Genomic DNA, 16,451 nt, shown 5'->3' on the forward strand with positions numbered 1-16,451 from the left:
ACGGTCGAGAGGGATAAGGGACAAAATAGTTAAGGGAATGGAATAGCGGAGGCCTAAGTTTATAGCCCAACTAGACTATCAAGGTGAGAGCCACTGCAGTACTTGGCTCAAATTTTGATTAATTCAAGGCGGCAGGACTACCTTGCATGGTAATGAGTGATTAGAGGTGGTGGCATCTAAGATTACCAGCCACATCTGTGGTGGCAGCTAATATTCCACCGGGCTAGTAGTTAATTACCAGCCACTGCCACAGTGGCCTACAATTACTCACCTTCTAGTTACCACCATCGGGCTTGCATGCATGATTACTACGAGTACAATAAATTACCAGTCACCAGGTTTGCATGCTCAGTAGAGTACTAGAGTGCATGGTAATGAGTGATTAGAGGTGATTAAGATTCTTGATTTACTTTTGTGGTAATTACTTCCTAGTGGTGGTGACTCTGATCACTCATGCCTGTGGCCACCGGGCTAGCAGTTAATTACCAGCCACAGCAGTGGCCTGCAATTACTCACCTATATGCATGATTACTATGAGTGTAGTAAATTACTAGTCATCAGGCTTGCATGCTTAGTAGAGTACTAGAGTGCATGGTAATGAGTGACTAGAGGTGATTAGGCTTCATGATTTACTTTTGTGGTAATTACTGCCCGATGGTGGTGGCTCTCATCAACTATGTCTATGGCGACCAGGATGGTAGTTAATTACCAACCACCACAGTGGCCTTCAATTACTCATCTGCCACATACCACCATTGGGCTTGCATGCATGATTACTATGAGTGCATTAAATTACCAGTCACCATGCTTGCATGCTTAGTAGAGTACTAGAGTGCATGGTAATGAGTGATTAGAGGTGGTTAGACTTCACGATTTACTATGAGCGCATTAAATTACCAATCACTAGGCTTGCATGCTCAGTAGAGTACTAGAATGCATGGTAATGAGTGATTAGAGGAGATTAGGCTTCATGATTTACTTTTGTGGTAATTACTGCCTGGTGATGGTGGCTCTCATCAGCCACATCTGTCATGGCTAAGATTCCACCGGGCTGGTAGTTACTAGCTATTGCAATGGCCTGCTCCCCCACCACTAGGCATCTGCTTCATGATTACCAGCCCATCTGGGGTGGCACCTAAGATTCCTCCGCGGTGGCCTGCAATGAATATGGATGGAATCCCAGGCTCCAGCCACCATGGTGGCTCAAACTTTATAATACATAAGATCGTGGCATTTGGCATTTTACTACGTTGCTCTCATCCACACCTGCTCTGCTACTTTGCTCCACATGCTCTGATATTTTGCTCCACACCCTCCTCTAGCTCTTTTCTGCCCCTGCTCTACTTTGCTCCATGCTCCCTCCTCTAACTCTCATCACTCATCTGCTCTCCAGCTCATCTGCTCCTCACCCACTCATCTTCACCATGCCTACTACCACCACCCCTTGATGCACTATGATCCCAATGCTATCTACCTTCTCATATAAGGTGATTGCGTTGGACTCACTTGGAGTAGAAATGTTGGTACTAGTGGACACCCTTCGTTCCCATGGTCGATTCCCCACATATTTGCATGTCACCACCTTAGATGACATGCTCATTTCTGGCCTTTTTCTGGCTATGTTGTATGGGTTCCCTCTAGAATTCGATGAAGGCCTCAAGATTTTCATAGTAGAGCACTCTCGACTTGTTGGGGGGGCCGTAATCTGAGTCCTGGCAATGTGCATGGTCTCTGGCCTCTCCGTCGTCTCCTCCATTGGCTCCCTAAAAAATTTTAATGCAACAAGCTAGGCTAGTGGCAATATTGAGCTGTACAAATTTCCTCATGCTCCGAAAAGGCTCATAACCACTCATCAACGGCTGGATGTAATCTTTTGGCCTCTAAGGCTCTTAATGCGGAGGGATAATCATCTTCTTTGAAGCGGGGTCAGACTGAACTTTATCAAACTTTTGAGCAATCTCATGTGCTAGCACCATAGTTTTTGGATTCTCCCATTTAAGCTTGAGGCGGAATTCATCACTCGCTCCTGCTATAAGGTAGCCCAGCACATGTTGAGTCATTCCAGCTCGAAACCCGACATTGTCCTCCTATGTGGCAATCAAACGGTCTAGGAGCACGGCCGCTCGATCCACATATCGACGTGTCGTCTCACCTTCTGACTGCTTCAAGTTTGCCACTTGCACGTACACATTCTCCAGCTCCTCTTCTTTGCCGAAATACTCAATCATCGCTACTGTCAACCTTGGCTAGCTTTGGTGAACGTCTTTAGCTTGCTTCTCATACCACACTTGAGCCAAACCCTCTAGAAATGTGGGAAGAACCAATAGCCATCTGTCTTCAGTAAGAAAGTTGAGAGAAACACAACGGCGCTTGAAGGCCACAAGATACTCATTTGGATTTTCTTCTACCCGTCCACAAAACACGGGAATGTCAGCCATGCTTGGAAGATGGAAAAGAGGGGCTTATCCATGGATGAACAATAGTAAGAGGAAGCTTGAACTGAAAATCGGGTGAAGATACATCCAAAAAGCACACATAGGCAGGGTAGGGTGTGACTGGTGTAGTGTGAAATATTACACGAGAAGAATCTTCAGCATAGAATAGCACATAGACAATCTTAAAAGGACCAACCCTCATGATATCACATCGATCATTACAAGCGAGGGTTAGAGGCGCGGCGTTGCATGAGGTTGTTCATCAAGGCAAACAAGAATGCCATGACAAATGTCAGCAGTTGGAGAGCTTACACATCACCTTCAGCTTCTTCCAGTTCTTGTAGTCGCCATGCTATTTCTTCAAGGGGTGTGCGGTCTGGCATCCTTCTTTTGAGCAATGTCCTTGAGAACCCTCCTGATGATTTGCCGAAGTTGGTGAACTCGTATCAAGTATGCCCAACACTTAGTTTCATAATGACCACAACCTTTGCATTCCTTACAAATGATCACCCTCCTTCGTGGCTTGCGGCTTTGTTGGCGTGGCGCTTCCACTCACGTCATGCGTGATTGAAGTACAAGCTTCACGTGCCAAGAAATCAACAACAAGATTTTGAGCTCGAGGGATATGCTGAATTTTTACCTCTTCAAATTGGTTGCAAAGTTCCAAGGCTTGTTGATGTCATGGAACCAAGCCTTTGCTCCGCACCTTCCACCTTCCACTAACTTGTTCACACACTAGTTGAGAATCTCCTTGCACCTCCAATTGCTTGGCATGATTTTCTTGTGCCTTTTGTAGCCCAAAAATGAGCGCCGAGTACTCAGCTTGATTGCAAGTACTTGAGGGTGAAGACTTGCTGTAACAATACTCCTCACCACCCGGTGAAGTGAGCTTCACACCCACACCAGCCGCCTTGGTCGAAGGTTTGTAAGCTCCATCAAATTGAAGAATCCAAGATGTCATCACACCAGGACTAAAATTTGGACATCCCAAGTTTCTCGGTAGTCCAAGATAGGTAGGAGGAGAGGGTGGGGAGAATTCAACACTTGAGCCAAACATTCAGCACCAAATAAACTTGCAATCCTTTGTTGATAGTTTATCTTAAGACCAAAAAGAATTACAATTTGAAGCTCGAAATGAGGCACAAAAGGCTGATTAGGTATAAATGGATTCCTTGGTCGAAACATTACCAACCATAGCCGAGGCCTAGAAACCTTTGTAATGAGATTGTGAATAAACCATTCAGGATGAGCTTTTCCACAGGAATCAATAGGCAGATGCACCAAATCTCCCCCCAAGCTTGGGGAGCATCCCACCCTTCGATGAAGGACACCGTTTTAATTACCTCTGAAGCAACGAGTAGTTCGATCACCGCACAATGAGTAGAAGTAAAGTCAAAATCCTCCTAGCGTATCAGTAGTTCTTCACCATGAATCATCCACGGTGTGTCATTCCACCCGTCATCTCCTTCAATAATGCACTGGACAATCAGCCGTTGAAGGTCGACATGAAGATCAAGGAAGACATCTCGTGCATTGGTAGCCGTAAGGTGCGGAGGAACAGGCACCAATTCCTTAAACGCATCGAGAAGTGACATAAATGTCCACCCTTCTCGTGAGGCGTGCGTTCGTGAAGTGAGCTTGGAGAAGTTCTGAATCGGCGATCTAGCAAGAGATGTGGATAGAGCACATAAAATGAAGTATTTTTGCTTTTTACAGCAAGAGCAAACTCCCTACAGTTAGAGAGTTACAGTTCCTGCGATTTCAATATATGAACAAAAATCATTACATTTTTACCACTTCCAACTTGTTGGCCCAATGATAAGACTTTCTTTTGTGAAGGGGGAGGTCTTGGGTTCCAATCCTACTCTTTAATAAAAAGAGAGGAGAGGAGAGGAGAAGGAGAAGAGAAAGAGAAAGAGAAGGAGAGGAAGAAGAAGAGAAGAGATAGGGGGGGCGCGGGATCTACTGTTACTCTTTTGCAGGGGCTCAGAAAACAGTCCGCGAACAGAGGCCGCAGCAGTCCAGAGAACTGTCGCGCAGGTGAGCGCAGAAAACTGTCTGCAACCAGAAGTCGCAGCAGTCCAGAAAACTATCCACAACCAGAAATCGCAGCAGTCTAGAGAACTGTCGAGCGGGTGAACGCAGAAAACTATCCGCAACCAGAAATCGCAGCAGTCCAGAGAACTGCCGCATAGGAGACGCACGAATCGAATGCATGCGCAGTAGCTTAGAAAGTGCACAGATGGTATAGTTTTGTAGATGTAACCCGTATGACTAGAAGATTCACCACTAGCCGTGGAGATTCGTATCCCAGCAGCCACACCAAAACTTTTAGCCAGAAAAATAATCGAGACCAGAGGCTAGAGGTTAAGTATGGCGACGCTCAAAGGCCAAGATCATGAGGAAGAAGGGATGTCATAGGGGTGAAAAAGGAATTAGAAGTGGAGGGAAGGAAAAGGGAGACTATGACACAAGGGGAAAGGGAGAGGGGGAAGAGAAGCATGTACATGATAGGAAGAGGAATGTTGAGATGTAGACATCAAGGGAAGTGAACCATACTTTATTGGAAAGAAGGGATGAGAGGGAAATATCAAAATACTAGCCAGGTGGCTTTACAAGAATGAGCGTGTCTCATCAAGGAATAGCCCCTTCCTTTTATAGCCAAAAGAGGGGGTCTCTCCACATTAATGTATCCTCCCACATGCATGGTGTGTGTGGAAAAGTCTCCCAGGTGGGCTAGGTGGTTACGCACTCTCAATTGTGTGCGACAACCCTTTGCCTCAATTTTCCACATAAATCAAGCCCCATATCTCAAGTCTATGATACTCTCTTGGTCTCTTTCCAATTTTATAATATGTTCAAACCTCTAGGAGGACAAGTGGAGGGTTGGCACAAGGAATCTTGCCACCTCATCCTACTTTCCCCATTATTTAACTAGCTCTCTTAGTCCTTCTATACCTCCCCCACATGGGCCTATCCCATATGGAGGGAAATAACTCAATATAATATCTATCTCCACCTATATTATATTGCTTCTCCCATGGACTTTGAGCCTTATCTCACTAAATGCAGCCTAGGTGGAGGGGTGGCACATGGAGGAGCCATGCCACCTTGCATTTTATAATATTACTATCATGGATTATGTACAACACACCTTATGGGTCCTCTTACATGGAAGGGTGGCACATGGTCATGCCTTGCCACCTCAACCTTGGGCCCTATGCACACCATATTTTATTATACTATTGCCACATATACAAACACACATACATATTAATGCCTTTTTCCTTAGACAATTTTATCCATAACAGTACACAAATATATAACTCCAAGAACCAGCGCGGTGGCTGTCATAGATCTCCTTCTGTTTGCTAGTGCGGTGGTACTCATAGACCTGCTCCTGTAATACGTAAAAATAGGTAACGGAGCTATAACTCCAAGAACCAGCACGGTGGTCCAACCTTGAATTCTAGGTGATGACAGGTCATCAGGCTAGAGACTATGCTGACGTAATGATCAGAATGATAGATTGTGTTTCATTATTATGCAAAAAACTAGTGCGATGCTCTCTCCAAGCCAACCTATGATTGGCGTAAGTGTGCTACCTAGTGGCAGGTGGCAAAGCTATGGTAAAAGGCTGCGCAGTCAGACCTGAGATTGCGCTATGATGATGTTTAGAATGATAGATTGTGTTTCATTATTACTCCAAGAGCCAGCATGGTGGTCTCTCCAAGACAACCTTGAATTTTAATGATCTGCATGGACGCGGTGCCCAGCAATAGGTGGAAAACCTATGGAAAAAGGTTGCGTGATGATAGGTGGTCAAGAAATTGCTTGGAGATTTAAAAAGCTAGGACTCATTGTAGTCATCATATGGCAATAATTACATACATGTGCAATGTTTTGTAATGGAAGTACACATCATACTACACATTGAACATATAGCACATCATAAACATGGACAAAAGGATATACAATAGTGAGTAGCATGCAAACCAAATGGACCTTAGCTCATATATTATCCACAAAAGCTGATATATTGAACAAAAAAGAGCACATTTTCTTCCTTCAAAACCAAATTGGAGAGTTTCAATTTCATGTGATTTTCCCACTTTTCCTAATATGGTCTTATTAGCCATTCCAATTCTGAAAAACAATTTGCCAAAGTTCACTTGTTGAGGATGGAAGGAGAGATTAAAAGACTTAAAGATACCATGAAAATCCCCCATGAACAACTAACCCAAGAACTAAAAAAACTTCTTGATTTTGAACTTGCACAAGCAAGGTCACAAGAGACAATCACAAGATTAATTTAAGATAAGAACAAATTATTACAAGAGGCTTGGTCCCTCCAGCAACAATTTCTACATGACTAGGAGATTAGAAAACATAAAAAGAACCCCTCTAGGTTACAAGCATAGGATCAAGACTATGTGACTAATGGAGAGCTTGGCATATGGTGGCAGAGCAAGGAAGCACAGGGCGCGAGCTGCATAGTATGTATGTTTGGACTATTTTGTAATTATGAAGTGCTACTTGCTAGTAATGTTATCATTTGTTTTTTTAATATTGTCATGTTTTTTGCAAAAAAATTATGAAGGAGGTTATTGGAAGATATTCCTTCAACAAAATTTATGTCATAAAAAGTGAAATAAAGAAGAAAGAATTCATTTCTATTCTTAGTGATCCCCATCGGCGTGCATTGTGACATGCAATATTACAAGAGCTTGCAATTGATTTAGAGAATCTTGTAGATCCATCAAAGGTTTTCCATGCATGTGATGCTAGTGGCATTAGTTGAGCTGGGTACTTGGCTGCATATAATTTTTTTGTTACTGCACTTTGAGATCAAGGTGTAAAGAATCCTTTATTACCAAGACTAGTAAATGTTAGAAATGCCAAGAAAAAAACAAATTATGTTGTTGAAGATGTCTTGGGGGGATTTATACACATTTTAAAAGGCATGATGTTGGAAGGCACAATTAAGACAAAAGGACAACTAAGCAAAAAGAAAGGTGGACAAACTACCAAAAGGAGCAAAGCAAGGACAAGGCATGATGGAGGGTCTGTATTGGCATACATTTCTCATTTGCCCCAAATTTTGCTTTAAAAAAATTAGTATCTAGTAACAAAATGGCAAATTTTATGAAATTTTCTTTGAGAAAAATGTTGAATGGCAACATTTCATTTGTGCATAAATTTTACATTTGCCCCAATTTTTTCCAGATGCTGGTAATCTTCTCATATGGTCAATAGTGTTTGTACTTTTTAGGGATTTAAGGTAAAGGTGCATGTTTGCACCTCCAAAAGCAAAATCCCCCCAAAAAAGCATTCCAAAAGGGCCAAAACATTGCATTGATGCCGTCTAGCCCAATTTTGTGCCAACGTGCACATGGGCATGTTTTGGCCTTTTTGGAATGTTTTTTGGGGGGGTCTTGCTTCTAGAGGCATGCGAATAGCATTTGCACACATTGTATGCATTTACCTACATTTTGGCAAAATGATTAGGCATTTGTGAATGCATTTTTGGGTGGTTTTGCTTTTGCATTTTTGCAAATTGTATGCATTTTTCCCCTAATAAATTTGCCAAGATTGTCCAAGTGGGCTTTTTTTAAGGCAATCCTTTACATTTCATGCAAAGTCCTTGGAAAATTAATGGACACTATTCTACAAAGTCCTTGGCAATCTTCTGTACTTCATGCAAAGTCCTTGGCAAATTATTAACACTATTTTTGAAAACCTTTAATAGCACACTATTCAAAAAATTTGGACATTCTTGCTTTGTTTGGAATTTTTTTCTGAAGTGGTCACCTCTGCTTAATATCACTTTGTAGACTCATAAATTGGTTATTTTGGGAACACTAGCTGTGTAAGTTCCACATAATAAACCTAAAATTTCCCGAGCTTGTAAGTGGTGACCTCCACTCGATATATCATGCGTAAATTTGAAAAAAAAAAGGGTCAATCCCACACAAATATGGTCTAATAAAGGTTAAAATGTTGTGCACCTCCAATTGTAAAGATACCTAAAACCTAGACCCTAAATCTGAAACCCTAGCCAAACCCTAAAATGCAAGCAATAATATGTAAAATATTTTGATTTAATCAACAAGTTGGGTGTAACCCCAACTAAACCCTACCAAAGCCTACAATGCAAGCAATAATCTATAAAATATCTTAATTTAAGCAACATGTGGACAAACCCTAAAATGCAAGAAAATCTATAAAATATGTTGGTTTCAGAAATAGGTTGTGTTGCACACAACCTGCTTAAGCACCTGCTTAAGCAAAAGATTGAGAAATTGAAAATTTTCTCACCTAAGAGGTTGAGGTGCACACAACATGTTGCTTAAACCATAAAAAATTAATGATTGAGAAATAGGTAGGGTGCACCCCAGCCTGTTGCTTGAGCAATAGACTAGGGTTGCACCTAACCTGTTGCTCAAATCAATGTTTTTTGGTGATTTGAGCAATAGTTTGAGTGCACCCCAACCTATTGAGAGAGCAACAAGTTGGGGGTGCACCCAACCTGCTGCTCAAATCACTAAAAAATATGATTTGAGAAATAGGTTGGATGCACCCCAATTGGGGGTTTGATTATTATTATTATTATTATTAAAAATAATATTTATATTTACTTATATATATATTTTTAAAATAAATAGTATATGTATATGAATAAATTATTATTATTTAAATAAAAATATATATATATATAATATTATTTATCATATTAAAATATTATTATACTATACTATAATATTAATATTAGCGAAGTTGAAGTTTCTGCGAGAAATGGAGAAGAGCATCATGCAAAATAAACCGGGAAGAAGAACTTGTTCGAGCAAGTAATGTGATATCACATCGTGCAATTGATGTGGGTTGCAACTTATGAAGGAGTGTACTAAATATAACCATGGAGTTCTTTCCAACCTGTCCGATGTTGCAATCAATGACCATAATATGTTCAATAGTTCTTCCTATGTATTGTTTGGAACAAATTGCTCGATGTACTTGATGATATCTGTGTTGGATTGATATTGATCATGGAATGCTTTGATTTTATGAATATCAAATTCACAAGGCCGGTTTGCAAGCATTTTAAGATCTATCGACATAATAAATGTGATTGTATGCGAACACAAGGTTGCAAGGGAGATAGGTTTTGGAACACCAAGTAAACACATTCAAAACTTCTTTATTACAATTCCAAGGAGAAGTTATTTATAGCAAACACGCTGGAAAGTAAGCAAGCCAAAATGTAGGCACAAGCGCCTCTCTAAGGTACTTAAAAGCAACAAGCATACATAGTGGAACTTTCAAATGTAATGTCACTTAGCATCAAATGCTATGATGTCACCGGATCTATTTATAGTGAAATATCCGGTGGACTTGAGCTCTAAGAGCATTGTACGGACAGGTAAGATGTTGTCATCATAAAGTGTGATAAATGGCACCTCCAAGCACAACACATCATCAACATGCGCCCCTCTGATTTGCACTGCAATTCTGATCCATCTTCCATAACGATTTTGCCCTTTAAAGATGTTATACATAGAACTAGATGAGAACTATCACATGTGAAACAGAAAGGCCTAGCTGGAACTCTACTAACACAATTTCCGGAGCAGATAGAGCAGATGTAATCCACCAATTGGCCGTTTAGAGGCAAGTGAAGTGTAAAATACCGTGCACCTGGGATGAAAGAAAGGTAATTAGGATACACAACATATGAACATCACAACATAGAAGAAAAAAGAACGAGGTATTACCCTTCGACCATATCCTAGGCCAGACACTTGCGCAATGAAGACTTGTTGCAATTCCTCTCTTTGGTTGCCTACCCAAGATCGTGAAGTCAAAGACGCACAATGAATCACATGCACGCATGTAGGACACGTTTCGGAGAGTATGCATGGCTATACCATTGTTGTGGAATTCCTGTATGAGCTGTGCTTGGACACTCTTTTGCTCATTCACAAAGGTTAACTACTCACACAAAATGTGTTAGAAAATGAGCTCCTATACATATATTTGGCATGAAAAAAGTGACATGCAAGGAGTAATAGCTATAAAAGGACCTCATATAGCTGCACCCACTTACCACAGCTCTATCCTCGTTTTGCGAGGGCCATCCGCAATAATAATTTGATCATTTGACCTGCTCTTTGAGTCCACCACAACAAAAGCAATCATCCCAGCAACACTAGATATGTTGCCTGAACTAGACTTTATAGTTGATGACGCCCATGGGAAATACATAGTGATGGTTGTCTCCGGAAGGAATGCAATGTTGCCATCAAAAGGCTCCCCATGTATTACTGTAGTGGTTGCATTAATATGCAAGGAGTAGCTCGCTGTGCCGCCCTCCCTTACTGCCTTTGGTAGAACAGTTGCTCCCTCGATGCGATAAAACGTTTCAAGCTCCAAGTAATCTTTATATTGGTCCACAAATGCATGTGGAACAACAAGAGTTATGGTATCACAATTGCAGCGATTAGTGAGATCGGCACGAATGCATACTGGGAAGTTTGGATTACGAGCTCTAAATGTTCCATACTTCGCTAAGAGCTTGCACTCAAAGGCAAAACGATGCCGTATGAACTCAGACAAGAGATCTATAGAGAATGTTGGGAGTGAATGCCCTATCTCTAGTTGGTGCGTTCGAAGTTACATGAAGATCGTAGTCAACTTTTTTGCATGATCGTTTTGAAGCTAGAAATAAGCGCAAAAAAATAAAGCAAGAAACTGTTGCGAAAGTAATTGTTCTAAAAGTACAACCCAACCTATTTTTAAAAAGTTTTAAGTGCTTCATTATTTTTCCAAAATATAACTATATGTATTGTACCAAGAATTGATAAGACATTTGGAAAAAGGCATTATTAAACAAAAAAGAGAAATGAAAGATATGTAGAGTATTGCAAATGCTTCTCTTATTTAGCTTCTTTTTTGAGTGCTCTCTACAAAATCTAGGAGTTGACCAAAGCTATGATTGCACCAAACTGTTCCACACACCCTACACTAAACTATGATCATGATGAAACGCTCGCGCAAGCACCTACAATATTGTGAGCATATGACAACAACCATTATACTTTGTGCAATAAGATGATAAGCGGGCATTTTTAAAGAAATATCCTACAAAGAAAAACACAAGAGTGACGATCTGTATGTAATTTTGCAAAACAAAAGGAATACTAGTAGACGAGCTGAGTTAAAGCGCAGGCCAAAAATCTGTACCTTCTTCATAAGCAAACTTGATAGCGTTTTGAAAAGATCTCTTCAACATCTTTTTGTCTCTCCTAGTCTCCATAAGTTTCTATTGCTATACCTTGACATCTTTAGAATAGCCACTTACAGTATGATGAGCTTTATCAACATCCGGAAAGTGGAGTGGGCGAAAGTATGTAGGGGAAGCTGCTGCAACGAGGCAAATTTGAAACAATGCAGAACCAAAAAATAGAGCTATTGGACATGCGAAACGGTTAGCAGAAACTCAGACCTTTAATAGTTTCATTCCTACAGATTAAAGACCCGTGATCTGTGATAGGGCGCTTTCCCAACCACACGTTTAAACGTTGAGCATTTCGAGTAGCATCGCAAGAACTTCCTGTATCCCCATTGAATGGAAGTTGTACTTGTTGTTAACAGACAACCAAAAACTCCATCATAGTGATCCAAGCGCGTGAAGGAAAATCTTGGATCCCTTATGAGCCGAAGGATATCACAAGCGCAAGATGCTCATCTATCTAATCGGTTTACTAGTGATCAAAGCTAAAGACAGTAACAAGCTCGGTTGAACTACGAGAAAGATCATTCCACAACCAAGGATCATGCCAAGGAAATCATGCACATAGAATGATCGTTCGCGTCACAAGCTGAGTTGAACAACATTCAAGAAGAGCTCCTACAAAAATCGCTTACCACGATCATCACTAGCTTGCATCATTTCACTGAAGCTATTTGTATTTGAGTCTTCACAATCGGCCATCCCGAATTCCAAACTCTGCACCTCTTGTTTGACTGGCTCAAAACTTTCTTTGACTTCCTCCTGTACTGCCACCAGACTTCCTTCGTCTGCCGAATCTGTGATGCGAAAGTGACAATCAACTGATTCATCCTTCACTTTCAGCGGAGACTCTACAACTGCACAATCAGAAACACAGTCGTAAACTAATGCTAACTTTAAGAAAGTGGAATAGCACAACCATACGCAATCCTGCCGGTATTATCTTCCACGTTTTCTTCAGGCATTGCGATGTTACTAGAAACTTCTCGAATTCTACAAACGAACAGAGGCAAAAGAATATTAGAATAGGTACTCAAACATATATCCAAAGAAAGGAAGGAAGTAGAAGATAAAGTCCAAAGACAGGTTACCCTGTTCAAATTTAAGACTGTCACTCTCCATCGACTCGGAGGGGATAGCAGCATTGGAAGCCATTATAAGTGTACCGAGTAAGTTGAAGAAGATGAGAAGGGTGTGATCAGGCAAGGTGCGAACTACACAAACAGGAACAATTAACCAACCGTGAAGCACCAACGGCCTTTTATAGGTGTTTTGGTATCAAGGATTCCAAGTTTCTGCCATAGACTGTTCGTACTTGGAAACTATACGCACATACCTCCGTCGATGCTGGCAGCACAACATAGGTTTGAACACTTGTATGTTCCTCACCTCCATCGTGCAAAGGGCGATACGTACCTTTGTCGACGCTGGCACCACAACACAGGTTTGAACACCTGTATGTCCCTCTCCTCCATCGGATAAACAGGGAACCTTTCCACCCCTAAAGAGATAGAACTCACCGCGATAGACCCTCTATGCTTCCAAAGGATCGTTCATCCACGCTGGTAGCACAATACAACTTTCAACACCTGTATCTGGCTCCGCCATAGACTCTCCGCGCTTCAAAAGGATACTTAGATACCTCCATCCATGTTGGTAGTACAATACACCTTTCAACACTTGTATCTGGCTCACCTCCATCGCGTAAACACGCAATAAAGATCTGAATCGCTCGACCTATGCAGCAATATCAAATCACCGCTCCACAGGCATTTGCACCCTCCCGCGCCAATTGCTCTGCACTCCTTGAACAATGATGAAACCATGGAGAGAGCCATCGCTCTGCGCTCCTTCTGATTCTTCGTGGATTGCGAAACGGCGAAGAATGTGGGTTTGAACGTTTCCTCCAGTTTGCAGGACTTGCATGCATGCAGAAGCCTCCGTTAGGAATGCGTGGCAATTCATTAGAGGCCATCCAAATCTGAGGAACGCATGTCTATTGTCAACCAATCACGCATTGCCAACAACTACAACCTCAAATAGTATTTTATCATCTCCCAAAACCTCAAAACGATCACTATAGCTTCCCCTCGGGGCAAGTAAAAAATGCATCAATTTCTAAACTTTAAAATACCCTATTTTCCCGTGTGCATGTACTCTTGCCTCTCTTGGAGAGTGAAGCTAAGGCCTGTCCAAGATCAACAAGTTGAATAAATTCAAAAGGCCGGCCCTGGAAGCTGAGAGAGAGAAGAAGAAGAAGAAGAAGAAGGAGAGAGAGAGAGAGAGAGAGAGAGAGAGAGAGAAAAGGAGAGAAAAAAATGGGGACAAGAATAGTAATCATAAAACATGCACGCCATTTTTATTTATGAAGGGAAGTAGCCTTTACTAAAGCCTTCCCTCCTCAAGGTAGGCCAAAAAACACCTAGATGGTGTGTAGGAAGAGAGAGAGAGATAGGAAGGAGGAAGAGAGAGAGAGAGAGAGAGAGAGAGAGGGGGGGGCGTGGAGGATTGCAAGGATTCCAAGGGAAAGAAATAAAAAGTGGAGAAAAAGGTGGAGGAGTCCAAGGGAAAGAAATAGAAAGTGGACCAATCGTAAAATTTAGCCTTTCAAAAAAAAGAAATTTGGCTTTCACGGAACACACCTTCTTCCCGGAATGGAACCCTTGCGGCAGCCCAACAAAAGCGTGGAAGGCAAACAAACAAAGATTTTTTGGTGTGAAGATACTTTCCCAGAAGCGGCAGTGGCGGTTGGGAGGAGAGCGGATGAAAGACCGGCACGTGGGACGCGGTGAGGCGGGACGAATGACAAAGGTCCACGTAGGCGAGTCGGGGAAGAGGGACCAATGGAGCGACGGCAAGTGGAAGGAACCACGTGGGGAGGTGGAAAACCCAGGCGGCGGGCTACTGGTCAAGCCGGTGGAGGCGGTGGAAAGCCAATAAAAGCCCTAAGGGGTGTCTTCTTCTTCATCGTCTTCTTCGTTCTCTTTCTGCTTCTGTTATCTTCTTCTCCGAAGCTTTTCTGCCTCGCCCTTTCACCATGCAGATCTTCGTCAAGACCCTCACTGGCAAAACCATTACCCTCGAAGTCGAGAGCTCCGATACCATCGACAACGTCAAAACGAAAATCCAAGACAAGGAAGGTATCCCCCCTGATCAACAGCGTCTCATCTTCGCTGGTAAACAGCTCGAAGACGGCCGCACCCTGGCCGATTACAACATCCAGAAGGAGTCCACCCTTCACCTCGTCCTTCGCCTCCGTGGTGGCATGCAGATCTTCGTCAAGACCCTCACCGGCAAGACCATCACGCTTGAGGTGGAGAGCTCCGACACCATCGACAACGTCAAGGCCAAGATCCAGGACAAGGAGGGCATCCCCCCTGACCAGCAGAGGCTGATCTTCGCTGGGAAGCAGCTTGAGGACGGCCGCACCCTCGCCGACTATAACATTCAGAAGGAGTCCACGCTCCATCTCGTGCTTCGTCTGCGTGGCGGTATGCAGATCTTTGTCAAGACCCTCACCGGGAAGACGATTACTCTGGAGGTCGAGAGCTCCGATACCATTGACAACGTGAAGGCGAAGATTCAAGATAAGGAAGGTATCCCTCCAGATCAGCAGAGGCTCATCTTTGCCGGTAAGCAGCTTGAGGATGGGCGTACTCTGGCTGATTATAACATTCAGAAGGAGTCCACCTTGCATCTTGTGTTGCGTCTGCGCGGTGGTATGCAGATCTTTGTGAAGACGCTCACCGGCAAGACCATTACCCTGGAGGTCGAGAGCTCTGATACGATTGATAACGTGAAAACGAAGATTCAGGACAAGGAGGGAATCCCACCCGACCAGCAGCGTCTGATCTTCGCTGGCAAGCAGCTCGAGGATGGCCGCACCCTTGCGGATTATAATATTCAGAAGGAGTCTACCCTTCACCTGGTGCTCCGATTGAGAGGTGGTATGCAAATTTTTGTGAAGACCCTGACTGGCAAGACGATTACCTTGGAGGTGGAAAGTTCTGATACGATTGACAATGTGAAAGCCAAGATCCAAGATAAGGAGGGAATTCCACCGGACCAGCAGCGCTTGATCTTTGCTGGAAAGCAGTTGGAGGATGGGCGAACCTTGGCCGATTACAATATTCAGAAGGAATCGACCCTGCATCTTGTACTCCGCCTTCGTGGTGGGAATTGAAAAACAGTTTCAGTATTGAGAGGGTCAAGAACCTCTAAACTATCAGTAGTTTAAAGGTTTGGTGTCTATCAGTAGTTTGGTGTCTTGGTTTTGTGATTCCTGGTTTTCTGGTTATAGACCGTCCTGAGCCAGTCTTGAAATAAGCGGCCATAGTGCCCCCATTAATAAGACCCTCTCGTTCGTTTGTTTTAGTACGCTTGTGTTGCTTGAATGAATATGCTGAAATGATTACAGAGAATTTCGTGTTTTTGGAGATGTCGCACCCCTTTCAACAGTTTCGAAAGTTTCAACAGTTTATCGATCCCAGAAGCTCTTTTTTCTCCGCCCGTTTAGTTAGTACACTTTTTCAACGTCGTATTCCGCTCACGTTGACGCTATAGTTGTTGTAACATTTGTATCTGTGCCCTGGTTCTCATCTTTCAAGCGTAGTTGAACGTACATTACGCATCTTCAGTGTCGTTTAACGTGACAAATTGCTTTTGCCCTCTCGAAATCACGGTGGACGAATAGAACCTAATACTTCATAATTAGTGCTCTCAAAGGC

At 42.6% G+C, this 16,451-nt stretch overlaps 1 protein-coding gene across 1 annotated transcript; it reads left to right on the forward strand.

Annotated features, from left to right (window-relative positions):
• Window positions 1-14,728: 14,728 nt before the first annotated feature.
• On the forward strand, window positions 14,729-16,098 carry LOC147900366 (polyubiquitin). Its single transcript, XM_087377602.1, has one exon. It carries the CDS (start codon window positions 14,762-14,764, stop codon window positions 15,905-15,907), a length of 1,146 nt encoding a protein of 381 aa, XP_087233728.1. The 5' UTR covers window positions 14,729-14,761; the 3' UTR covers window positions 15,908-16,098.
• The last annotated feature ends 353 nt before the right edge of the window (window positions 16,099-16,451 follow it).

This window comes from Dipteris shenzhenensis, chromosome 7, assembly GCF_047967505.1.
Source record: "Dipteris shenzhenensis isolate YYH24624 ecotype China chromosome 7, Dip_SZ_1.0, whole genome shotgun sequence".
In the NCBI taxonomy this organism is placed as follows: Eukaryota; Viridiplantae; Streptophyta; class Polypodiopsida; order Gleicheniales; family Dipteridaceae; genus Dipteris; species Dipteris shenzhenensis.

Bases quoted from the DNA above. Each gene is read 5' to 3' on its own strand.
- LOC147900366 (XM_087377602.1), top strand. From the start codon at position 14,762: ATGCAGATCTTCGTCAAGACCCTCACTGGCAAAACCATTACCCTCGAA.